We start from the raw sequence: 26183 nt of genomic DNA on the forward strand, positions 1-26183 counted from the left end.
GAAGGCATTTAACAGACCTGAGTCCCAGGCCTAGGAGGCACTAGAGCCTCAAGTTTGGAGCGCCGCTGTGAAGCCACCTGGGTCCAGCAGCTTTCTTGAAAATCCTTTCAGGTCCTGATATGGGAATTCACCAGTTCCAAAGCCAGGCTCACCTTTCTTTTCCTGAGCTCCAGGAATCAGCTCCTCCCAGGTACACCAAGGGATCCTGGGAACGCATCTAATCCTGGCTACTCTTCTGCTGTGGGAAGTAAGTAATCAATGAGTTTTGGGGTTATTATTTTTTTTTTTGCCATTGCTGGGGCTTGAACTCAGGGCCTGAGCACTGTTTTGGGGCTTTCTCAATGCTAGCACTTTTCCACTTGAGCCACAGCACAACTTCTGGCTTTTTCTGTGTATGTGGTACTGAGGAATCAAACCCAGGGCTTCCAGCATACTAGGCAAGCACTCTTGCCACTAGCCAGCTCCCTGCCCCTGACCTTACTTTTTATAGTAGTCAAAGACGCAGGAATGCTTGCTTCCTTTTTCTTTCTTTGTGTCAGTCCTGGGCTTGCACTCTGGGCTTGCGTGCTGTCCTTGAGCATTCTCCAACTTGAGCCAAAGTACCACTTCTGCCTTTTTTTGTGTGTGATTAATTGGAGATAAGAGTCTCACACACTTTCCTACCTGTGCTGGCTTTGAACCATGATCCTCAGATCTCAGCCTCCTGAGTAACTAGGATTACAGGTGTGAGTCACTAGCGCCTCGCTATGATTGGATGTTTTCACTGTACCTGTCTAAACCGATCCTATGCTGAATTTGCTTGGACATTCAAGCTTTATTGTGTGCTATATATCAGGCCTTGTTCTAAATGCCTGGTATAAACCCCAGCCATTTTGGGGTCCTAGGGCTACCCAGCAATAGAGTCACCAGCACTCAGTAAACAGAACTAGGAGTCAGTTTAATAACAGCGCAGCAACTACCCTCCACCTTTAGACAGAGAGAGCAACCCCGACCTTCCATGGGGCTGAGCTTTTAAAGGAGAGCACCACACACAGGTGGTCAAGCAGATGAAGTAATTTTACAAAACAAAACAGAATTAGACAGCTAATCCTGACAGGTTACTATACCTGGTACCTGGGGTAAACTGACTGACCCAAACATGACATGACAACTTCAAATTCGGTAGGAAGATAAACAAGTGGCTCACATCTGTAATCCAAGTTACTCAGAAGGCTGAAGGATTAAAGTTCAAAGCCAGTCCAAGTAGAAACATCTGTGAGCCTCTTATCCACAATTAACCACAAAAAGCCAGACGAAAGAAGACCAGCAAAAAATAAATAATAAAATGTAATTGCAATATTGCACTTTGGAGTGGGAGTCTGAACCCCCAGCAACAGTCACCAGCACTCAATGAACTGAGCCAGGAGTCAGTTTAATAGCCGTGCAGCAGCTACTCTTTATCCTTGGGCTGATAGAGAGCAGCCCGACCTTCAGACCTTCAGTGGAGGCTGAGCTTTTAAAGGTAAACATCACATGCAGGTGGTAAGGACTGCATGACATCACCTTACCATGCCCACAGTCAATAACCACAAGGATGAAACCACACATAGGTGGTTGCGCACGTTAAGCACTTTTACAAAAACAAAAACAATTTAGCAACTAAGCTTGCCAGGTTATAACAGTAATCAGTATAATATAAAAAGTGTTTTATGTGTCGTGTTCGGTGGCTCACCAAGGAGGCTTCTCAGGAGGCTGAGATCTGAGGATCGTGGTTCAAAGCCATCCCGGGCACCAAAGAATAGATTCTTATCTCTCATTAATCACTAGAAAATGGAAGTTGGGCTGAAGCTTAAAGGGTAGGGCAGTAGCCTTGAGCTGAAGAGCTTAGAGACAATGCCCAGGCCCAGAGTTCAAGTCCCATGACCCACCAAAAAAAAAAGTGTTTTACGTTCCCTTGAAAACATAGAATAAACAAGTAAGATGTACATCTGTCTTTGTCATGACTGAGGGCAAAAGAGTAGGATTTATTAGAAAGGTGACATTTAAGGTTTTTTGTTTTTATTTTTGCTTTTATGCGTGTGTATGCGTACTGGTCCTGGGGCTTGAACTTGGTCTGAGTGCTGTCCCTGAGCTTAAGTACTCAAGGCTAGCACTCTACCACTTTGGCCATAGTTCTACTTCTGGCTTTTTGGTAGTTAACTGGAGATGAGTCTCACAGACTTTTCTGCCTAAGCAGGTTTTGAACCATGATTCTCAGCTAGGCACCTGCCAAATTGATTTTGTAAAAAATAAATGCTTAACCAGACAGGCATGGTGTCTCACGCCTGTGATCCTAGCTACTCAGGTGTTGGGAGCCAGAGTGGAATCAAACTGTACCTTGACTTGCATCAGACGATGGCTTTATTGTCTTATTGTTTTCTGGCCCTATTCTATGTAAATGACCTGAGAATTACCATATGAATGTAACACCTGGAGGTTCCCTGGGTCTGGAGGAGGGGAGAAGGGGGAGTGGAAAATAAACGGGGCAGTCTCGGCACTCTTTACCTGGACTGCGGACATCCCGGACCCGGTGTGTCTGTCTCTCTTCTATTTCTTGCTAGTCCTTGCCCCCGATTTTAGGAACCACAATCTGCGAACCCTGGTTTGCTGCCGGTTGGCCCCGGCACTCAGGAGGCTGAGATCTGAGGATCAAGGTTCAAAGCCAGCCTGGCACAAAAGAACCTGAGACTCTCATCTCCAATTAACCTCTAGAAAACAGGGAATGGGGCTTGGCTCAAGGGTAGGGCAGTAGCCTTGAGCTGAAGAGCTCGGGGACAGCGCCCAGGCTGAGTTCAAGCCCCATGACCCATGGGGGGGAAAAATGTCTAACCTACTTGACTACCTGTATGTTGTCCCATCCTTGTGGTTATTGACTGTGGGCATCATAATGAGGTGACGTCACATGCTGACGTAGGTACGATCACCTGTGTGTGGTGTTTACCTTTAGAAGCTCAGCCTTGCTGAAGCACAGGGCTGCTCTATCAGCCCGAAGGTGGAGAATAGCCACTGCACTGCTATTAAACTAACTCCTAGCTGGTTCACTGAGTTCTGGTGACTTTATTATTGGGCAGAGGTGTGGGAGGGGGTGGTTCAGGGCCCTGCAAGTGGCTGGGACATTACACTAAATAGTTTACAACCCTAAGCGGTGTAGGATCTCTGAGATCCTGCATGAACTAACAGTGTAATGTGTGGGTTTCCTTGCCATGTAATCCTCCTGTTTGTCGACTGTCTTGGGCTCCTGCAAGGGTGGCTGCCCAATTCAGTGCCTGCATAGCAGGTACAAGGCCCCTCATTTAAACTCTAGCACCACCAATGTCTTGAGAAAGACTCCCTTCCTAGCTCCTCTGCTTTTCACACCTCTTTTACTTCTCGGGGGAGGGGTACACTGAGGTTTGATCTAGGGCTTAGTGCTTATTAGTCAGATGCTCTACTGCTTGAGCCACCCCTCCAGCCTAACACCTGTCTCCCTAATGGGAAGACGAAGCTCATTCCAGAGCCTTCAGCCAGTAACAGGATTGAGGGAGAATTGCATAATCTTGTTTTGCTCTCCTTGTATTTGATGTTATGGTCCCTTCTACAGAGCCAGTGATAGTTTTCCATGTGAGATCAGTGATTTCAAATTTCCATTTCTAATTAATGTGGAGGAGGTTTTAGTTTTCTTTTGATTTCGTTTAAATTGAGCTGGGTAAAAAGAAAACATGGAATTGTCATACAAATAAATGTCTTGGGGCCAATCAGTTGGGAGAGATGGCAGGTGACTCAAGACTTGCAGCTGGGCCTGTGCTCTCCTGGGAGGAAGAGAGTAGACTAGGAGACAGGGCAATTCCCCTTTCTCTGGAATCTCCCAGACACTTTGCACAAGCCTCTCATCATCTAGACCTCGCTAGAGGCTAAGCCCGGGAGACGCAGGGAATACCAATGCAAGTCGCCTAGGAGCTACAAAGACTGTGATTCCTGGCCCTGTGTGGCTGCTGCCCTTACATCACGCCTATCACCCTCCCACTCCCCACTGCATTGCTGCCTTCACCCCTGGTGGCAGACTCAGAGAAGTGGCATCATTATCCTGAGGGGGAAGGAGCTGGAGGGATCTAATCAATGGGCCTGGCTTGAAACTCAGCTCAGCCAGCTACCTTGTACTCATAAGAAATTGGACAAGCCAGGCACTGGCGTCTCACATCACCTTTCATCCTAGCTACTCAGGAGGATCACAATTTGGAGATTCTAATCTCCAGTTAACCACCCAAAAGCCAGAAGTGGAGCTGCAGCTCAAGGGGTAGAGCAGCAGCTTTGAGCAAAGCAGCCATGGGAGAGTGCTGTGGCCCTGAGTTCAAGCCTTCATGTGCACACACACACCCTCAGTGCACATGAGCACATGCGGTTCCTGGGTGGAGAAGTAAGGGGAAGGTGGGCCTCATTTCCTGAGCATGCTCCTGTAGCAGGCTGGTTTGGGCCTTCTCTCTCCTTTCCAGTGATCCAAGCCACAGTCTGTGAGCCCAGGATGGATTTCTGCTCACAATCACCAGGGAGCCATCCGGAAGTCAGGGAGTATAAGTCATCTGCTCTAGGCCACACAGCACACAAACAAGGTTCAAACCCAGCCTGGAGTGACTCCAAAACATTGATCCACTATTTCAGAAGCCTCAGTAGGACTGAAGGAAAGTTCCAGAGGAAGCCCCATGCTTTCCTCAAGGGTGAAGGATCTTTTTTTTTTCATTCCTGAAAGGAGGTAGAAGGTGGCAGAACTGCTGGTCTGGGCTCTGCGCTTGCCTCTGATTTCGGGTGAGTTTGGGCAGCTAGCTACCAGTTCCTCCCTGAGCTACGCCACATAATTACTGCTTTGTATGGCTGTGGGGGTGGTATGGAATCTCCAAATTTCCAGGGAGCCTCCACCAGGCTCCCTTCCTGAACTGGGCATATTGCTGAGTCATCTGGGCCCTGCTTATCTGACTCCTGGCACCCTACAGGTCCCGAGGCCACAGAGCCAGGGAAGGAAGAGATTTCCCAGGATAGGTCCAGGCCACTGTCCAGCCCTCACCTTTCTAAGAAAAGCAGGAGGGGTAGGGCAGGGTGGGGGAGGAGAATGATGCACAATGTTCGGCCAGTTGCATCAGAAAGTCTTATGCAAGACACTCTCCCAGGCAGAAACCATCCTGCCCTTAGCCTCTGCTCGCACCCTGCTGCCCTGTCAGGCCACTGGGAAACCAGGAAACCAGGGTGACTCTTCTGGAACTACTGAAGAGAAAATGGGAACTGGTGCTGAGGTTAGAATTCCTCCTTGGAGAAAGAAGAATCCAGAGCAGGGTACTGGACCTGAACCCTCTAAGCCCTTATGACACAGGCTATACACCGAGCCCTCTTGCCTGACATGGGGCTATAGCTACACTCTGATCTGAAACCTTGCACACAATCTAGGCCCTAGTCTACCAATCCCCTAGCAATAAGCAACTCCATACTCTGCCCTCACTGAGCATGAGCTTTGGTCACTGATTGGGTACTTATCCTGAGCCATGTTTTGAATTCCATTTTGAGTTCCTGTCAGAGTTACAAGCCTGGGACAGATGTAGCTCTGTCTAATCTACTATTTGTGACCTCAGTCTCTAGATTAACCTTGACTCAAGCCCAGACACCTGGGTGGGAGATGTCTTCTTGCTGAGGCGCAAGCACTGTTATTGAGCTCTGACTAGATCTTACACATACTGAAACAAGGTAAGTTATACAGGTACTGAATCCAGTGAGTCCAAAGAAAAGAGTATGCTTAGGCAAGGAGCACAAAGGCACCATGCCAATGTGTATCTGATCATATAAAAATAATATTTATCAGCCGGAGGTGGTGGTTCATGCCTGTAATCCTAGCTACTCAGGAGATCTGAGGATCAAGGTTCAAAGCCAGCCTGGGCACAAAAGGGCCTGAAACTCTTATCTCCAATTAACCTCTAGAAAATGAGAAGTGGAGCATGGCAAGGGTAGGGCTGTAGCCTTGAGCTGAAGATCTCAGGGACAGTGCCCAGGCCGAGTTCAAGCCCCATGATCCACAAAATAAATAAATAAATAAATAAATAAATAAATAAATAAATAAATAAAATAATATTTATCAGGGCAGAAAGTGTGGCTCAGGTGGTAGAGTGCTAGCTTTGAACTCAGAGAGACTCAAGGACAGTGTCCAGGCCCTGAGTTCAAGCCCCAGGACAGGCAAAAAAAGAAAAGGGGGAGGGGACATTGTCCAAAAAGAAATGTGTACTCTTTACTTGACTTAGGTAACTGTTACCCTTCAGCACATCACATCACCCTTATAATAAGGGGGGGTGGGGAGAGAGAGTTGGAGTGCAAGCTGGGCACCTACTATCTTCTCTCCTAGCCAGGAAGCCTTCCCTTATCTATAGGCTACGCTTTGGTCTTGGGCCACACCTTGCCTGCAAACCACACCTTCCGTACAGGCCACGCCTTCAAAGATCACACCAATCCCTAGGTTATACCTGGCCTCCAGACCATCCCATTTGCAGGCCATGCCCCATCCATAGGTGATGCTCTGTCTGTAGACCACCCTGGCCAGGCCTTGTCCATGAGGTATTTCACATTTCCAGTCTTTGTGTTTCCCACAGAGTTCGGAGGACTTCTGAGCCATTTCCCTTGAAATGGGATTTCTTTCTTTTTTTGTTGTTGTTGCCAGTCTTGGAACTTGAACTCAAGGCCTGAGCGCTGTTCCTGAACTTTTTTTTTTTTTTACTTTTTTGTTTATTTGTTCATGTCTTGTATTTGAATTGCTGTTCAGTGGCATCCTTGGCCTGAGACTCTGCCATAGTCCTTAACCACTTACACAGCTGCAACCAACCACTTTACAGGGTTTTCCCTCTCAATCCATTTTGCAGAGGCCTACTCACTCCTCCAGTTTTTTGTTGTCATCAACCTTAATAAGGTTGATTTGGGGGCTGGGAGCATAGCCTAGTGGTAGAATGTTTACCTAGCATGCATGAAGCCCTAGGTTCGACTCCTCTGTACCACATACTCAGAAAAAGCCAGAAGTGGTGCTGTGGCTCAAGTGGCAGAGCACTAGCCTAGAGCAAAAGTGGCCAACAGAGCCCCAGGCCCTGAATTCAAGCCCTAGGCCTGGCAAAAAAATAAATAAGGTTGATTTAGTGCTGAGCACAAAGGGCCTCCACTAACTTGACATACATGAGCTCAATGCATTGGATGTGAGCACACAAAGACGTGCTTGGCGCTTGTCTAAGGACTCTACGTGCTAGATCATCACGGACGAGGGCGTCCGTTACACCTCAGGGAAAGAGCCCCTGAGCTTCTTTCGCTCAAGGCTAGTGCGCTACTACTGAGTCACAGTTCCACTTCCAGTTTTTCTCTCTTTTTTGTATTTAATTGGACATAAAAGTCTCACAAACTTTCCTTCCTTGACTGGCTTTGACCCGTGGTCCTCAGAGCTCAGCCTCCTGAATAGCTAGGATTACAGGCATGAGCCACTGGTGCCGGCTAGAAATAGGATTTATAAGTGAGGTTTGTGCATGTGTACTATTCCTAGAGATCTCCCCACGGACACTGAACCCGTCAGCCCCAGCAGCAGAGCCCAGGGGCCCAGCGCTCCACACAACTCCCGCAGCACCGGGAGCTTTCTCATCCTGGCCAGCGTAGACACATGCGTGTGTACTTGGCTAGCCTCTTGGGGTTTCTCTGGTTGTTACAGGTGAAACGCAGCTTACTGCCACCAAGGCAGGTGAGTGAGAGGTACTCCTCGCCTTTCCCTTTCTGCAGCGTCTCCCCTGAGCCTCAGGACCTGGTGCAGCAGGATGAGAGGAGGGGAGGTACTGATTTAGCAGGGCCTGGGGTCACCATGCAGACCCTGACCTGAGAACAGTCTCTGTCTCTCTGTCTGTCTCTGTCTCTCTGTCTGTCTGTCTCTCTCTCCCCCCCCTCTCGTTCTTGTGCCTGACTCTCTCTTCCTCACCCCAGATAGGATGTGCTCCCAGCCCACTTCTCCATTATCTCCAGCTCTGCACCCCACAGACCACCTGGGCTCCACTCCATTACTTAGCCTTTTCCCTCTTCCCGTCCTGTAATCTTTCCTTGGTCTAGGAAGTCTGGGCTGGGCTGATAGCCCACAAGATACACAGGAAGACACTAGAATCTTAGCCCAGGGCTGGGGGTGGGGTTCACTTTGGAGAGCACTTTTCAGTCTTGTGAAGGTAATGGCCTGAGTTCAAACTCACTACTGCCAAAAGTAAACACATAAACAAAAAGTAGAATCTTAGAACCTGGTAATGATGGCTCATGGCCTATAATTGTAGCTACTCTGGAGTATGAGACCTGAGGATTCTGGCCCAAAGCCAGTCTGGGACAGGGAAGTATTTGAGACTTTTATCTCCAATTAACTACCAAGAAGCCAGAAATGGAGCTGTGACTCAAGTGGTAGAACACTAGCCTTGAGCATAAAAGCTGAGAGACAGCAGCCAGGTCCCAAGTTCAAGTCTCAGGATTGGCATTAAAAAAGAAAAGAAGAGAAAAAAGAATCTTAGATTATCATAACTGATCCTACTCTTAATTTTGGGTTAGGGTACAGAGTATCTGTGCACAAATGTGCATATTTGTGGCTGATGTACATATATTGGTGTGCAGGAAGGAATGCATGTCTCTGAGAAAGCTTGGAGTGAGGTCAGGCTCTGAGGGAAGGCTTAAATCTCTGCCTACCTTGAATTCTCCATGCAACTTCGACCAGCCTACGAAGTTGGGGCAACAATAAAGAAACCCAGGACTGGTTTAAAAAAAAAAAAAACTTATCTGATGTATAGGGAGCACAGTTACAAAACTGAGCTAGAGAGTACCTGGACAATGTCACTCCTGTGACAGTTTGTTAAGTAAAAGAATGTGAAGCCGGCACAGGTGGCCAAGGCCTGTAATCCTGTCTACTCAGGAGGCAGATCTGAGGATCCAGACTCAAAGTGAGCCCAGGCAGACAAATCTGTGAGGCTTCTGCCTCCAATTATCCACGAGAAAATGGGAAGTGGCACTGTGGTTCCAAATGGTAGAGTGCTAGCCTTGAGTAAAAGAAATTCAGAACAGCACCTGGGCCCTGAGTTCAAACCCCATGACAGACAAAAAAAAAGGAACTTCACTCAGACATTCGCATAGCAAATGTTTCATTCCTGTGCAAGGAAGAATGGGAGAATTAGGAGGAAAGACTCAGCAAGGGATGGAGGGAGGGAAACTAGTTTAGCCTGAGGGTCATTGGTGTCACTGAATAACTTTTTTCCTCTTATTGTACGGGTAGTTAAACTCAGAGCTTGGGCACTGTCGGCTTTTTCAGTCAAGAATGGTGCTCTACCATTTTTGGTGGTTATTTGGGCTAAAAGTTTCATGGTCTTTTTTGCCCAGGTTGGCTTTGAACCTTAATCCTCAGATCTCAGCCTCCTGAGTAGCTAGGAGTATAGGTGTGAGCCACCACCGGTTTCTGGCTCAGACAGTAATGTTTTTAAACAAAAGCCTAGCTTAGGTCTTAGTTCTGCAGCCAGAGAAGTCCTGAAGCACTGATAGGTGAGTCCAGCTCTCAGCCATGTGGCAAGAATCCACAGGGCCCCTCCAGAGCCATTCTAGAGTAGCCATTGGAGGTTCATGCAAAATTGGATTCACCCTTCCCTTATTCCTTCATTCCTTTGCTTGGCTTCCGTGCCTCCCTTCTCTTATGCTCTCCCTGACTCCCTCCCTCTCTTTCTCCCTGCTCCCCCATGGAACCAGCAGAGCTGCCATGCTCCCTCCACCTTCTCATACACAGTGCTGCCTGGGAGCTAATCCCCCAGCTCCTCCCTTGTGGAACATCTGGCAAGTCCACACCCCAGAGGACATCCTGTTTTCCTCCCTCCTTTTCCCTGACCCTGTGTCCCAGGGCTGGATGTTTATGAAACCCTCTGAGCTCCTCCCTCACCAGGTTCCTGATGGCCTAGTGCCCACTTGGCTCTGGAGAGGCCAGGCCAGGAAGCTCCCAGCTCTGTTGACACTAAGCCAGGCAGGGACTTGGAGCAAAGCCAGGGACCTAAGGCCATGCACAGCAGGAGGCACACCTGAGTCAGACTCACACAAAGCTGTGGCTCCTACAAGGACCTGACCTGCCTGTGGCCACAGGGAATGACCTGTGCTAGGGTACGTACGTCCCTCATGGGAACATCCCATGTGGCAGTGAGGGTGCATGTCACTCCTACTACAGTAGACCTCAGCAACTTGACACTCCACTTCTCTGAACCTGGTCTTTATCTGGGGATAGTAAGTGCTCAATAAACGCAACTGCTCAACATAGAGGAATTGCAAATACACAACAGATCTGTCCTTTCCACTGCAGACGTGTCTACCTCTACCGACCTTATCCTAATTGTGTGCATGCGTGTGTGTATACACGTGCATGCATGTGTGCTGAGGCTGGGGCTTGAACCCAGGGCCCAGGAGCTGTCCCTGAGCTTCTTTTGCTCAAGGCCAGCGTTCTATCACTTGACAGCTTTACTTCTGGCTTTTAGAGTAGTTTATTAGAAATAAAAGTCTTATGGACTTTCCTGCTAGGAGCTGGCTTCAAACCACAATCCTCAGATCTCAGCCTCCTGAGTAGTGGAGCCACTGATGCCTGACTTTTCTTTTCCCCCAGTGCATGTTGGTGTGCATCCAGGCATATAATGTGCTTATTCTAGAACTTGTGCATGAATACACTGCTTCACACATGGTTACGTGAACAGTAATATTCCTCTCTATTTGCTCCCAGCCATGTACCCTTTTCCCATCGTGACCTCCCTTGCTTTCTCCAGGAGCAACGTTCCTGCAACTGATACCCTCAGAGGTCCCCTCCCAGCTCCACTCCCCCCCCCCCTTTCATTCCAGCAGGGATGAGGAAGAAAGTTATCTCCTGGATCAGTACCCTAGAAGGCGCCACAGGGGGAGAGGCAGTGTCGGATGATGTAAAGCTGGGTGCACAGGCTCTCGCATTAAAGATGTAGAACAGAAGGTGACTCCTCAGAGGCCCGGCTGTCTATTTAAACAGCCTGCTCACAGAGAAGATCATCTCTAAGTCCTGGAGGAGGTCAGGGACCTGACTGCTGGCTCACTATGAGGGAAGATGCCAGCAGGAGGAGCGCCAGGGGGCCGGACTGGTCAGAGGGAACAGGTGTGTGGGAAATGGGTGACGGGACAGTCGGGGACCATGAAACCAGCCTTCGAGTTCATACAGTTGAAAAACATGCCTGGAATTTAGGAGCCCATAGACCTCATCAGCTGATGTCAGAGTTGAGAGAATTCAAATACTAAGAATATGGCCTGGGGGCCAGGAGTGTGGCCTAGTGGTAGAGTGCGTGCCTGACATGCACCAAGTCCTGGGTTACACACACAAAAAAAGCCTGAAGTGGTGCTGTGGCTCAAGTGGGTAGAGAGCCAGCCTTGAGAAAGCCCAAGGACAGTATTCAGGCCTTGAGTTCAAGCCCCAGGACTGGCATGAAAAGAACATGGTCTGGTCCATGTTAATAGAGGTCAGTTGTTTTAGTCCTGAGCACCTCTTCTCCACATTCCTCTAGGTGAGAGACTTCCTTCCCACAGGGACCAGACCAGCCAGCATGGAACTCCGTCCCACAGAAGCCTGGAAAAAGGTCACCATCGATTCATCATTAGTTTCAAACCTGGAAATGGAAGAAAATAACCCTCTTCCTAAAGGGTTATCCTGTGGGGTATAGTGGCTTACTCTTGTAATCTCAGCCTTTCAAAAGGCAGAGATCAGGAAGATTGTAACTCAAGGTGAGCCCCCAGCAAAAACTCAGTGAGAGCCCGATATCAATAAGCTGAATGTAGTGGCTCACCTGACATCCTGTAAGTAAGTAGCTCAGGCAAGCCTAGGCAGGGACATGAAATGCTATCTCTAAAGTAACCTAAGGTTAAAAAAAAAAGGCAGGGGTAGAGGAGTGGCTCTGTGGTAGAGTGCTAATCCAAGCATGCAGCCTTGTGTTCAAACCTCAGTACCACAGAGGGGCAAATGAGAAGCAATGAGCTTCTGCACACAGTCTGTCATTGTTTTGTGTATGTGTCTGTTACAGGGCTTAATCTCAGGACCTGAGTTTTGTCACTCTACTATACAGGTCCACTTCTGGTTTTCTAGTGGTTAGTTGGAGACACTCACAGACTTTCTTGCCCAGACTGGCTTTGAACCACATTCCTCAGATCTCAGCCTCCTGCATAACTAGGATTATAGGCATGAGCCACAGGCAGCCAGCAAATCACCCTTAAGAGTCTGTTTCTTTCCCAGCCTTTTCCATACCCCAGGAGGAAGGAAGGAAACAAGTCCATCCCAGCTGTTTATTGAGAGAAGTGGGATGGGAGGAGTCACAGGGCTCAAGGACAATGGGATCTGGCCTGGTGGGGAAGACCTTCCTAGAAGCCCCAGGGAATGAGACTGGGAGGGATGAGAGCCTGCAGCAGTCCCTCCTGCTGTGTCGGTGCACCCCCTAGTGGCAGAGAAAGGAGGTGCTGTCTCTGTAGACCGACAGGTTGGGCCTCCAAGGACTACACATTTGTCAAGGTCGGGGTCAAGGTCAGAGACAAAAGTATCCCACTTCTTATATTCCCTGCCTCTTAGAGATTATTTATTTTCACACTCAAAGTATCTCTGGAGTCACCTGGGACCATTAGGTTCATCTCTCTGACCAAACTAGTCCCTGCCCCCTAGGGACCCCTAGCAGATTCTGTCCCCATGGCAGAACCAGTGATGGGTAGTACTTGCTGTGTGAACCTGGGACCCTGCCCCCTACCTGTAAGCCTCCAAGAGCCTCTCATCTGTACACTGAGTGGTCAGGGAGCGGAGTAATTGCCCACAATGCACTGGACTGTGGGGCTCCATGTCACAGTGCAGGAGAAAACACCATGAGGAGGTCAACGTTTTCACTCTGTGCTGGAGGGCAAGTCCAAGTGGACATCCTAGGCCTGTCCTGCGTGGTGGCATGCTGGTAGATGAGAGCACCACCGCCATCTTTGTCTATGGAGGTCACTGTTTATATCACGGGGAGACAGGAATGTCACAGACACAGGAATGCGGTCCAGACCCCTCACAGTAGAGAAGAAGGGAGGAACTGATCAGAAAGGGCAGGGGTTCAATCAAGGTCATAGATGAGAAAGAGAGGGGAGAGGCTGAGGGAAATGTTCTCTGCCCCTGGAAGGGCTTGGGGCAGGGTAGATCTGGGAAGGCATTGAGCCCAGGATGGTACATGGATGGTTGGGACCCTGTTCTTGGGGAAGGGGCTGGGATTGGGGCTCCAGAACTGATTCAGAGTTGGGCCTTCTGGGGGCTTGGATAGAAGGGTCTGGCAAAAGGAGAAGTTGGGGGACAGGGTGGGGGTGAGGTGTTCTCGGGAGGAGGCTTCGGGCTCCTCTTCAAGCGTCTGTGCTCAAGAGTCCCGCTTGGGCTGGATGGTCTGGACAGAAGATGACCCAAAGGGGTTGGCGGGCGTGGAAAACCAAGACTGACCGCTGGTATCACGGAAGATGGGGGATAGCTGCTCAGGCTCATCCCTGAAGACTTCCACATGGCTGTCGACCTCAGTGTCCAAGGGTTCTGCCTTGGTGTCCTGGCTCATCCAGCCTGTCATGGCCCAGAAGAAGCAGGCAGCCAGCAGGATTCCAGCCGCCCCGCAGAGCGCCGTGCCTGCCAGACGGCACATGCTCAGGGCCCGGTTGTAGTCGGCTGCCCGGGCATCCAGTGTGGGAAACCTGCCATCGCTGACCGTCTCCATCTTGGGGGGCACAGCATAGCCAGTGGTGAGGGCTGCTATACCCAGCAGCAGGAGTAGAGTCCCTGAGGACAGGCTGATCTGGGGAGAGGCAGACAGAACAGGAGGCAGCCGGGGTCAGCTGGGGTCCCTGCCAAGGATCACTTGCTATGAAAGGCTGAAAGGTAAACTCTTGACCTAACCATAAGAGATGGGAATGGGAGCTGGGCGTGGTGGCTCACACCTGTAATCCTATCTACTCAGGAGGCTGAGACATGAGGATCAAAGCCAGCCCTGGCACTAAAGTCTGTGAGACTCTTATCTGCAAGTAACTACTAACAAACCGGAAGTGGTGCTGTTGCTCAAGGGGTAGGGCAGTAGTCTTGAACTGAAGAGCTCAGGAACAAAGCCCAGGCTCCGAGTTCAAGCTCCACGACTGACCCTCACAGAGAGAGGCAGGGGGAGGAGGGAGAGAGGGAGGGAGGGAGGGAGAGAGAGGAAGGGAGGAAGGGAGAGAGGGAGAGGCAGAGAGAGGGGGGGAGAGATGGGATGGGGCTGGGAGTGTAGCCTAGTGGTAGAGTGCTTGCCTAGCATGCAGGAAGCCCTGGGTTTGATTCCTCAGTGCCACATACTCAGAAAAAGCCAGAAGTGGTGCCATGGCTCAAGTGGCAGAGCACTAGCTTTGAGCAAAAAGTGTCTAAGAGCTGGATGTGGTGGTTCACGCCTGTAATCCTAGCCACTCAGGAGGCTGAGATCTGAGGATCAAGGTTCAAAGACAGCCTGGGCACAAAAGGACCTGAGACTCTTATCTCCAATTAACCTCTAGAAAACAGGAAGTGGGGCTTGGCTCAAGGGTAGGGTGGTATCCTTGAGCTGAATAGCTCAGGGACAGCATCCAGGCCGAGTTCAAGCCCCATAACACCCCCCACAGACACACACACACAAATGTTCAAGGACAGTGCCCAGGCCCTGAGTTCGAGGCACCAGGATTGGGGAGGGAAAGGGAAGGAGAAAGAGAGAGAGGGAGGGAGGAAATCAAGCTGAGTGCTGGTGGCTCACTCCTGTAATCCTAACTACTCAGGATGCTGAGATCTGAGGATTACCGTTCAGAAACAGGAACGTCCATGAGACCCTTATTTCCAATTAACTGCCAGAAAACCCGAAGTGGAGCTGTGGCTCCAAGTGGTAGAGCTCTAGCCTGCAGCAAAAAAGCTTAGGGACAGTGCCCTTGCCCAGAGTTCAAGTCCCATGACTGACCAAAAGAGACAGACAGTCAGACAGAAACCAGAGAACACACCTATGGGAACTGACTGGCAGGAAACAGAAACAGTTATGGACTCCTTCCTTGTTGGTTTGTTCTGGTTTGGTTTCTGAAGCAGGATCTTGCTATGTCACCTAGGCTGCCCTTGAACTCACATCCACCTGCTTCAGTTTCCCAGTCCGGGCTGGGATTACAGGTGTATACCTGAGGCCTCTTTAATTTACTTTTCATTTCCCATCTAGCAGTGGCTTTCTTCCAGCTGACATTGTCTACCATTATTTGAGTGCTATCTTATCTCCTTGTCCTTTCTTCTCCCTGCCTCCCTCCCCCACTCTCAAACTAATATCCTCAGATCTCATCCCAAACACCTCTCCTTAGGGAGTCCTTCAGGACACCTCCAGTCTGGGCATGTGTCCCACTTTGTTCCCACCTATCCTTCAGGCTCCCACCTCACAGCACATTTGGACAAGCATTTTACTTCCTGGGAACATAATGTTTGTTCCAATAGACAGAGAGCCCTAAGAGTGCAGAGGCTTAACTGTCTGGGCTTATCTGTTGTCTGCACATTCTTTTTTTTTTATGTTTTTGTGGGTCAAGGGCTGGAACTCAGCCTGGGCGTTGTCCCTGAGCTCTTCAGCTCAAGACTACCACCTACCCTGGAGCCAAGCCCCACTTCCCATTTTCTATATGTTAATTGGAGATAAGAGTCTCAGGTCCTTTTGTGCCCAGGCTGGCTTTGAACCTTGATCCTCAGATCTCAGCCTCCTGAGTGGCTAGGATTGTGGGAGTGAGACATCACACCCATCTGTACATGCCTTCTTAATGCTTAGACCACAGCTAAGAGTTCCTCAAGGACCAGGTCTTCCTAAATTCTGTGCTCCAAAGAGCCTAGCACTGTGCCCAGACATAAGATATAGATTTTTTTCTATATTTTCCTATATGAATCAGCTGGCCTCAAAGATCCTCTGGAGTGCCCCTTAGAACATATAAATACAAACTCTGTCCCAGAAGTCTTTTTTTTTTTTTTTGGTTATGTGGCTTGAGCTCGGGACCTGAGCTTTGTCCCTTAGCTTATGTGCTCAAGGCTAATGCTCTGCCACTTTGCATATAAATATATAAATACAAACTTTGTCCTAGAAATCTTTTTTTTTGGGGGGGGGTTATGTGGCTTGAACTGAGTATCTGAGCATTGTCCTTTAGCTTATGTGCTCAGGGCTAACTTTCTACTACTTTGCACCAGAGATACTTCCGGCTTCTTGGTGGTTAATAGGAGATAAAAGAATCTTCCTGACTTTCCTGCCCAGGCTGGCTTTGAACTGCAATCCCCAGCTTTCAGCCTCCTGACCATCTAGGATTACAGGCATGAGGCATCAGCACCCAGCTCGGAAGTCCTTCTTGAGACCATCTCCCTCCTCTAGCTTCTACACACCAGATCTGGTGGTGTAACCCAGGCTGTCCTAGAATTCCTGATCTTCTGATCTCAGCCTCTGGGAATGTTGGCATTGTAGGTGTGTACCACTCTATCTGCCTGGTGATGTGTGTTTAATTTCTTCCATATCTTTTCCCTCTCTATACCAACTATAAAACTAGTTCATTGATATTCACAAAGCAATTTGCTGGGAGGCTGGGTGTTTGGCCTAGTGGTAAGCGTGCTTGCCTAGCATGCACGAAGACCTGGGTTCAATTCCTCAGCACCCCACATACATAGAAAAAGCCAGAAGTGGTGCTGGGGCTCAAGTGGTAGAGTGCTAGCCTTGAGAAAGCCCAAGGACAGTGCTCAGGCCCTGAGCCCAGGCCACAGGACTGGCAAAAAAAAAAAAAAAGCAATTTGCTGGGATTCTGACTGGAATTGTGTGAAATTTATGGATCAGGTTGAGAAGAAGTGACTGGACAATATTGAGTCTTCTTACCCAGCTAGGAACATGGACTATCTCTCCTTCATTTAATCCTAGGTTTGAGCAAAAGAGCTCGGCAACATCACCCAGGCTCTGAGTTAAAGCACCACAACTGACCAAAATAGGTTGAATTTCTGGATCAAACTTTGCCTGAAGGCTCCTCAACCTCTGACCAATTCTAGAAAAGAAGCTTTACTGTTAGAACTGGTTTGAGTTTGGTTTTCTGTCATTTCAATATGCAGGACTTCTTACTACTACATTATCTGTTGTCTTGTCTTCTGAGCCCTAAATCCAGTCTCATTTCCTCTATGAAGAAAACTGCAGGAATCCCTCTGGCCTTACCTTCCAGCACAGCGAGGGCCAGGGTTGGCGGGGACACAGGACTGGGGGTCCTTCAGGGTCATCGCTGAGAGCAGTACCTGCGCAGTCTTCATAGAAGAGGTGCAGATAGGAGCGGACGCCATACCACTTGCTCTCCTCAGTATTACTGCCATGGCTACAAGCACAGGCACGGCTGCAGCTCGGCATCATGGGTCCCTGTGGACACAGGTGCAGCTGGCAGAGGGTCAGTCAGTAGGAGCCCTATTTTCCTCTCACCCCGGATGCCTCGCCCTCCTGGGCCAGCCTGGCCTTCCAGGTCCCTCACTCCATTTCCTGGAGTACTCTGGATGAACAAGATCACTGAGTGCTTAATCCGGTGACCAGCGATCCTTGTGTGCGCTTACTGTGGAGGCCACCCAGATTAGATTGGAGGCCCAAGCCAACCACTTTCCCACTCTGTAACCTGTGGCAAGGACTTTCACAACCCTTAGCTTCAGTTTCCTTATCTTCAAAGCAGGGTTCACAGCGATTTCTATTTCTTCAGTGACTGTGTTTAGGACTGAATAAGGGTAGCTCCTGTAATTATTACTGCTAATTCTTTGCCATCATTTTCATTCTGAACTCTTTGTGGCTCCATATCCCAAAAGTGAGAGATCCTATATCTTCTTCCCCTCAAAGCCTCACTCCCTTCTCCAGCCTCTCCTGGGGGTATTGTCATGGCTGACTCTTGCCCAGTGGGCTGAAGTCTCCAAAGCCCAAAATGATTTCCCTCCATATCCTCCAAGGATTTGTGATTCCACATGAGGTGAAATTTAAGGGCCCTCAGAATTAAGGGATGCTAGATTTCCAGAAAACCCTACTCTGGAACCTTTTTTTCACAGACCACAAGACTGAAGCCTGAGGGATGGGAGATCTGCATTGATAGGGCTCAAACCAAAGCCAGGGGAAGGGACTGGGCTTGGTGCCCTCTCTCCTGTATCAGGGCCACAGCTTTGCTGAAAAGATTCCAACAAAATAAAAAGTGTACTTGCTCTGAAGGGTAAGAGGCATCCCAGCCCCTCTCCCTTCCAATCAGTGTGGCTTTCATTTCTGCAGACACCAGCACAGCAGTACAGTGACCCAACACCCCCCCCCACATACACACACACACACAAGCACCATAAGAGACAAAGGCAGGCACAAAGACACATCCCACAGATCCATATATAATGCACAGATGTCCACACACACATTAGACACACACACACACACACACACACACGTTTGGGAGTATTTCTTGGAGACTCTGCGAAGTCAGAGAAGTACACAGCCTTCCTTGGCTTGTCAAAAAAGCCCATCCACCGATCGAGGCTCTCCAGACTCCCCTTAGTTGAGGAAGAGGAAAGGGGAATATACCCACACATAATGATAGAGTGGGAAATGTCAGGGGCCAAAAGGAAAAGAATGAAAGGAAGGAGGGGGCCGAGGGTTGGAGCGGAGATCAGGCGGGGTGGGGGGCGTGGCCACTGAGATGGAGAGGGCGTGGCCTGCGCGGGGCCGGCCTCCGAGCAGAAGGGGATGCCGGGTGTCTCAGGGGCGATCTGGGAGGGAGCAGGGAGCTTTAATGGGAGACCCCAGGTTTAGGGGGTGGGGAAGGGACGGGGGGGCGGGGTGCGGAGGCCGTGGGCGCGAGACAGGCGTTCTCCTTGAATTTGCAGCTCACCCGCCCCAAATGCACGTCATCGCTCGTTCCTGCGGGCCACGCGAGAGGGAAGGTGACCTTGAGGACAATCCCCTCGGCCGGGTCCCGCCCCCTTCGTCTGGGCCCTCCCCCTCCATTTCAGGGCTGCGGGGAGGAGTCTCTGGGGCGAGGAGGGAGAGGATGCTGAAGATCCCGCGGGTTGCCATGGGAACCGCAGGGGAGGTGTCCCTCCCCGCAGCGGGGGAAGGGCTGGGTGGAAAGGGAGCAGGAAGAGGAGGGGGCTGCGGCGTCCGGGTGGGGGTGCACTGCGGAGGAGGAGCAGGGGAGAGGTGACGAGCCCGAGGGCCTGAAGATGGCTGGAATCGGTCCTCTCTGCACCGCTTCATGTGGCCATCCCCAGACCCCCCCCAGACCCGCCCACCCCAGAACCCGGCGCTGCCCGGGCGGGGAGAAGGGAGTCTTCCCCCCCGACCCGGAGGGGGGGCTGCGACAGCACCATTTTTTCCCCCTAATCTGAACACTCCTCCCTTAGACGAAATTAATTACGACCCTTCCCTGGGGGGAAACTGAGTCAGGGCAAAGTAGAAATGGGGTTTTGACAGGCAGGCGTAGGGGGATCTGGCCTTGGAGGCCTCCGCCTGGCTCCGTTAACCCTGCGGTGCCGCCGAGGGGCGGCGCTAGGCCCCCTCTACTTCCCCGGGACCCCCCCTCACCCACCACCTCCCAGACCCCCGGCTGCGGCGCACACGTCCTGCTCCAGGCGGGCCGGCGGGGCTGGGGCCCTGGGAGGAGGTGGGGCGCGCCGGAGCCACAGACCCCACGGCGTAGGGGGCTGGCGTGGAGCGGGGGCTTGGGCTCACCTATCCGATCCGCCTGCTGTCTCCGGCGAGCGAGCAGGAGCTGGGGCTGGAGCCGGAGCAGAGCAAAAGTGGGTTTGCTTCGCGCCTGCGCCGCAGTTCGGGGCGGGGGGGGGGTGATACGGAGGCGGGAGAAGGAGGGGGCGCCCGCCTCCCGCCAGGGGCTGGCTTTGCAGATGGCTTTCCCAGCCAGCAACGTGAACCCTTCCTGGGCGCCCCCCCACCCCGGTCTCTCTCTGAGACCCCAGCTTCTCATGGAGACATCCTATCTCTTACTTCCTCGGGTAGGGCCTGGAAACCCCCCCCCCATCCAGGCTCCCACCGCTCCGTTGGCCCCCACCATGTTACCCCCTCCTGAGCTTCCTGAGCCTCCCTGCATCTCCCACCCTACTATAGAAACCCGCACCTCCTTTCAGAACCCCCTGCCATCAGGCCTCCCATCTGAGCACCTGTTCTCACAGCCTGACCTCCTGAGGGACCCCCCCAGCCTGGGACCTCACCCCTTTCAGCCCCACTCACATCTTCCGGAAATCCCCTTCCCCTGTAGGAGGGGAGCCCCTCATCCCTCACTGAGGGCTCTCAACAGTCCCCATTTCTTTTCCTCTGAGTCCCCAAGGTGGGAGTGGGAATGTGGGGCGATGAGGGGAGGTCTTAGGGAGTCTCACCCTGTCCCCTTTGGGAAAAGCCAATATAGTCACTGGCTGTATATCCCAGCTTACCCCAAGTCTTCCTTTGGACAGTGTCTGCCAACTGCCGTCTCTGTGGAGAGGCAGCCTTGGTCAGGCAGCAGCAGCAGCTTCACCCCTGTCTAGTTGCTCGCACATCTGCTGTGTGATCTTAGGAAAGCCACTGTGTCTCTCTGGAATCTCATCAGAGACCACGGTGCACAAGCAAGCTTGCATGCTTGAGCATCTTCTCTGCCTGTCCCAGTCCCGAAGGGTGGGGGCACAGAGATGAAGAGGCCTACAACTCCTTCTAGGCTACCTCTTTCTTCCATAGTGCTTGGAACCAAGTAGATGGCTCAGGACATATTTACTGAACACCACCACAAATGCATGATGCTCCTTCTGTATCAAAGTGCCTTATGTATACTACCATGCTTATTGAATCACATGTGTTGGAAGAGGCCATTCCATGCACTGGGGTGGAATGAGTTTCTAGAAGTGATGGAGAGAAACGAGGTCAAGTGTACAGGGGGATGGGCTGACCTTGAGCCAGTGAAAGAAGCTTCTGTATCCTCTGGGAAGAAGGGAAGGTGGCCACTGGGAAGAGATACAGCATGACAGTTGTGGGCTGAACTCTGGAGGTGAAGAGACCCAGGTGTTCATCTTGGTTCTGTCACTTACAGCTGTGATTTATACACTCAGAGCCTCAGCCTCTTCTATAAAACGGAGACAAGTAATTCATCTCTCAAAGGAGTTGAATAGGCCGGGAGTTTGGCCTAGTGGTAGAATGCTTGCCTGGCATGCATGGAGACCTGGGTTTGATTCATTGGTCCCACATACATAGAAAAAGCTAGAAGTGGTAATGCACAAGCCTTGAGGAAAGTCCAAGGACAGTGCTCAGGCCTTGAGTTCAAGCCCCAGGACTGGCAAAAAAAGGCAGGGGGTTGAACAAATGAAATGACATGTGTATGTATTGAAGGTTCAAGGCTCTGGGCATGGACTCAAATTATTGCAGTCATTACTATTATTGTTCATTCTTTTATCCATTAATAACACAGAAAGCTGAGTGAGCTGGCATCTGATAACATGCTGTAGAGACAAACAAGAGGGGTTGTCTATTTAGAGGATGGTTGTGGCTCACAGCAGTCATCAAAGGGTAGGGTAGAAGAGATACAGAAGCCCAGGCTAGATCTGTGCCACCTGCAGCCCCAGCTCTTTAGGAGGCTGAGACAAGAAGATCATTTGAATCCCAGAGTCCAAGACCAGCCTGAGCAACCTACTAAGAGTTTCTCCCCCCAGCCAAAAAATCCACATAGATGATTCTACTTAAATAAGATGCCTAGTTGGTAAGTCCAACTGGAGAAGAGAAAGCTGGGTGAGCTCCTGTTTATAAGGTTTGTTTGGGTGAATAAAATAGTCTGGAAGTAATGATAGTTTAACGTACTTTACATGCATGAAGTATTACTGAAGGCAAACTTTGTGTGTCTTTTACTACATTTTTTTTCTGGTCCCAGGGCTTGAACTCAGGGCCTGGGCTCTATTCCTGAGCCACTTTGTACTCAAAGCTAGTGTTCTCCCACTTGAGCCACAATGTTACTTTTGACTTTTTCTGTGTAAGTGGTACCAAGATATCAAACCCAGGGCTTTGTGCATGCTAGGCAAACACTTGACTAGTTGTTGCTAGGCCACACTCCCACCCCCATTCAGATTTTTTTTTTGCCAGTCCTGGGCTTGAGCTAAGGGCCTGAGCACTGTCCTTGGACTTTCTCAATGCTAGAGCTCTACCACTTGAGCCTCAGCACCACTTCTGGCTTTTTTTTCTCTGTATCTGGTACCGAGGAATCGAACCCAGGTCTTCGTGCATGCTAGGCAAGCACTCTACCACTAAGCCAAACTCCCGGCCCCCCTCATTCAGATTTTTTTAACATATAAATCAACCAAAGCTGGCTTTGAACCTAGATCCTCACATCTCAGCCTCCCGACTAAGTAGGATTACAGGCATAAGTTACCAATGCCTAGCTTTCAAATGATGCTTTGAGCTATTATGTTGTGAAATGATTTGTCATGGAGCAGTAAATATTTAATACCAGTCCTTTACTATATCAGTAAAACCTTATTTTAGTCCTAGATCTCATGAAGCAAGATCCTATCTCAAAAAAATAATTAACAGATGCCTGTAATCCAAGCTACTCAGGAGGCTGAGATCTGAGGATCACAGTTCAAAGTCTGCCTGGGCAGGAAAGTCTGCAAGACGCTCATCTCCAATTAACCGCCAGAAGACTGGAAGTGGTGCTGTGGCTCAAAGTAATAGAACACTAACCTTGAACAAGAGCTTAGGGACAATGCCCAGGCCCTGAGTTCAAGGCCCTCTGACCTGGGCTGAAAGAGTAGCTCATGTGGTATAGTATCCCTAGTAAGTGCAAAGCCCTGAATTCAAACTCCAGTACCTACCATACTGTGCAGGCAGGCAATAGGCAGGTCATCCTTGTTAGACAGAAGCAAAACATCCCATACAACTTTGACTGCAGTACTTTGCAAAGCTGACTACTTTGAGCATCTTGGATTTTGGCTGTCAGAATACTGAAGATGCATGGGCTTCAGAAAGAGCTGGCTGGTCTATAAGCAGAAATAGGCAAGTGAGTCTAAACACTTAGGTTCTTGCCAGTCACTGGTTGCGCAGGCCTGTAGTCCTAGCTACTCAAGATGTTAAAACTGATTATCGGGGTTCATGAAGTCAGCCTGGGTAGGAAAGTCTGTGAGACTCTTACCTCCAGTTAACCAGAAAAAAGTCACAAGTGGAAATGTGACTCAAATGGCAAAGTGCCAGTGTTGATCAAAAAAGCCAGACAAAAGCCTGGAGTGTGGCCTAGTGGTAACATGCTCACCTAGCGTGCACAAAGCCCTATGTTCGATTCCTCACTACTACATACATAGAAAGAGCCAGAAGTGGTGCTGTGACTCAAGTGGTAGCGCTCTAGCTTTGAGAAATCCAGGGATAGTGCTCAGGCCCTGAGTTCAAGCCCTGGAATTGTCAAAATAATAATAATAACAACAATAGTAATGATAATAACAGAGCCAGTCACTGGTTTTCTGCCCTGGCTGCTTTAAACCATGATCCTCAAATCTAAAATGCCTAGCCAGGCGCTGGTGGCTCATGCCTATAATCCTAGCTACTCAAGACACTGAGATCTGAGAATCACAGTTCAAAGCCAGCTGGACATAAATGTTCCTGAGACTCTTATTTCCAATTAACCACCAGAAAACCAGAAGTGGAGCTGTGGCTCAAGTGGTAGAGCACTAGCCTTGAACTAAAGATCTCAGGGACAGTGCCCAGGCCCAGAGTTCAAGCCCCACAGCCAGGGGGAAAAAAAATCCAAACTCCTGAGTAGTAGGATTACAGGTGTGAGCCACTGGTGCCCAACAACAATTAAGTTATTTAAAAAGAAAGGAAATAAAAAGGAGCTGAGCATAGAAAAATCTGTCAATTCATAAAAATGCTCCAGGGCAGAGGATTAAGGGTGTGGCCTTCACTTCAATTTAAAATTTTCTCTCTCTCAGGATTAAAGTACCCCAGAGGTCAAAATCAATCAGATGAAGAGGTTGGATTGTAAAATGCTCTCAGTGAATAACTGCTTGTGCAGTTATTCATCTCAGATGAATCAATGGCTTCAGCTGCAGAGCCCATTAGAGGGTTGACTTGCACCTGTTGTTCTGAAGCGCAGCCATTAGAAGAAAAGAGCTAGGAAACAAAGCATGGAAGAGTATAGCTAGGTATACCTCAGGTTCTGGTTGAGGTTTGAGCTGTGGGCTTTGAGACCAACAAGTAACAAGGACTGTCTCAAAACAACAGGTGTGGGGCCGGGAGTTTGGCCTAGTGGTTAAAGTGCTTGCCTAGCATGCATGAAGACCCGGGTTCGATTCCTCGGTACCACATACATAGAAAAAAGCCGGAAGTGGTGCTGAGGCTCAAGCGGTAGAGCTCTAACCTTGAGAAAGTCCAAGGACAGTGCTCAGGCCCTGAGCTCAAGCCCAGGACTGGAAAAAAAAAACAAAAAACAAAAAAAACAGGGCCCGGGAGTTTGGCCTAGCGGTTAAAGTGCTTGCCTAGCATGCACAAAGACCCGGGTTCGATTCCTCGGTATCCCACATACACAACCAAGCCGGAAGTGGCAGAGACGAGACACAACCAAGCCGGAAGTGGCAGAGACGAGACACAACCAAGCCGGAAGTGGCAGAGACGAGACTGCAACAAGCGACAGAGAGCGAAAGCAAGCAAGCGGAGCCCAACCGAGTGGTGGCCGGAGCGAGCGGGGCCGGAGCGAGCGGGGCCAGAAAGAGAAGGGGGCCAAAAAAAAAAACAAAAAAAAAAAAAAAACAGGTGTGGGGATTTTGGTTTGGTGGTAGAGCAATTTCCTAGCATGTGTAAGGGCCTGGGTTCCTATACCCATACCAAGAAAAATAAGAAAAGCAAAAAAAAACATGCAGGAAAGAGCAATTAAAATTGTTAAACTATCTGGGCACAGGTAGCTCACACCTATAATCCTAGTTACTCAGGAGGCTGAGATCTGATTGCAATTTGAAGCCAGCCTGGCAGGAAAGTCCATGAGATGCTTATTTTCAGTTAACCAGCAAAAAGCCTAAGTAGGGGTGTGGATCAAGTGGTTGAGGCTTGAAAGACAAAGCCTAAGGAAGGTAAAAGGCCCTGAGTTCAAGCCTCAGTACTGGTCCCCACACAGGTCATACCTGTAATCCCAGCTATGCAGGAGGCTTAGAGGCCAATCTTGCAGAAAACTCTACAATTTATCTCTAAAATAACCAGCAAAAAGTGGTACTGGAGATGTGGCTTACATGGTAGAGCACCAGTCAAGGGAGCTCCCCAAGTTCAAATCCCAGTACCACAAAAAAAGAAAGTAGCTAAATTGTTCAAGGAAACTGTGTGGTAAGCAGCACTTGGGAGGCTGAGATAGGAAGATCCCTAGTTTCAAACAATAACAGAGGTATGGGTGGTGTGGTTTATTGGTTTTGTTTGATTTTTGGTAGGGGAAGCCCAGAGCTTTTGCACTTGCTATGCGCCTCCTCCACCAAGCCCAACCCTTGGGCATGGTTTTAGAGCACAAAACAACAACAGTCAAATGAAATAGAAATCTAAGAAATTACAAGCCAAAGATTGTACAAGCATGGGCTGGTGTTTGTTTCAGCCTCATTGGTCCTAATCACTCACATCTATTAGAGTTACTACTGTCCAAGAAAAAGAAGGAAGAAAAGCAGCATTGCAGAAGAGAAACTGGAACTCTTACGAACTCTGGTGAGAGTGTAGAATGGTACAGATGCTGTGGCAAATAGTATGGTAGTTGATTCCTTGAAATATTAAAAGCAAAATGCCTGGGCTATAGGCAGGGCATGGTGGTTCACACCTGTAATCCAGGCACTCTGGAGGCAGAGGCAGGAAGATCAAGTTTTCAGCTCAGCTGGGTGTCAGTGGCTTAGGCTTGTACTCCTCGCTACTCAGGAGGCTGAGATCTAAGGATCACAATTTGATGATAGCCGGAGCAGGAAAGTTTGGGAGACTCTTATCTCCAATTAATCACAGAAAAAGCCAGGAGTGGTGCTGTAGCTCAAGTGGTAGTGTGCTAGCCTTGAGCAAAAGAAGCTTAGGGACAGTGCCTAGGCCCAGAGTACAAGGCACAGGAAAAGGAAAGCAAGCAAGAAAGAAAGCAAGAAAGAAAGAAAGCAAGAAAGAAAGAAAGCAAGGAAGGAAGGA

At 49.7% G+C, this 26183-nt stretch overlaps 1 protein-coding gene across 1 annotated transcript; it reads right to left on the reverse strand.

Moving 5' to 3' along the window:
- Positions 1–12322: 12322 nt before the first annotated feature.
- Positions 12323–19848, reverse strand: Nrsn2 (neurensin 2). Its single transcript, XM_090352120.1, has 3 exons — positions 19761–19848; positions 17241–17435; positions 12323–13844 (listed from the first exon to the last, which is right to left on the reverse strand). The coding sequence occupies exons 2-3, from the start codon at positions 17427–17429 to the stop codon at positions 13422–13424; spliced, it is 612 nt and encodes a 203-aa protein (XP_090208246.1). The 5' UTR covers positions 17430–17435; positions 19761–19848; the 3' UTR covers positions 12323–13421.
- Between the last annotated feature and the right edge of the window lie 6335 nt (positions 19849–26183).

Source organism: Megascapheus bottae, chromosome 18 (assembly GCF_031878675.1).
Source record: "Megascapheus bottae isolate mThoBot1 chromosome 18, mThoBot2.hap1, whole genome shotgun sequence".
Classification (NCBI taxonomy): domain Eukaryota; kingdom Metazoa; phylum Chordata; class Mammalia; order Rodentia; family Geomyidae; genus Megascapheus; species Megascapheus bottae.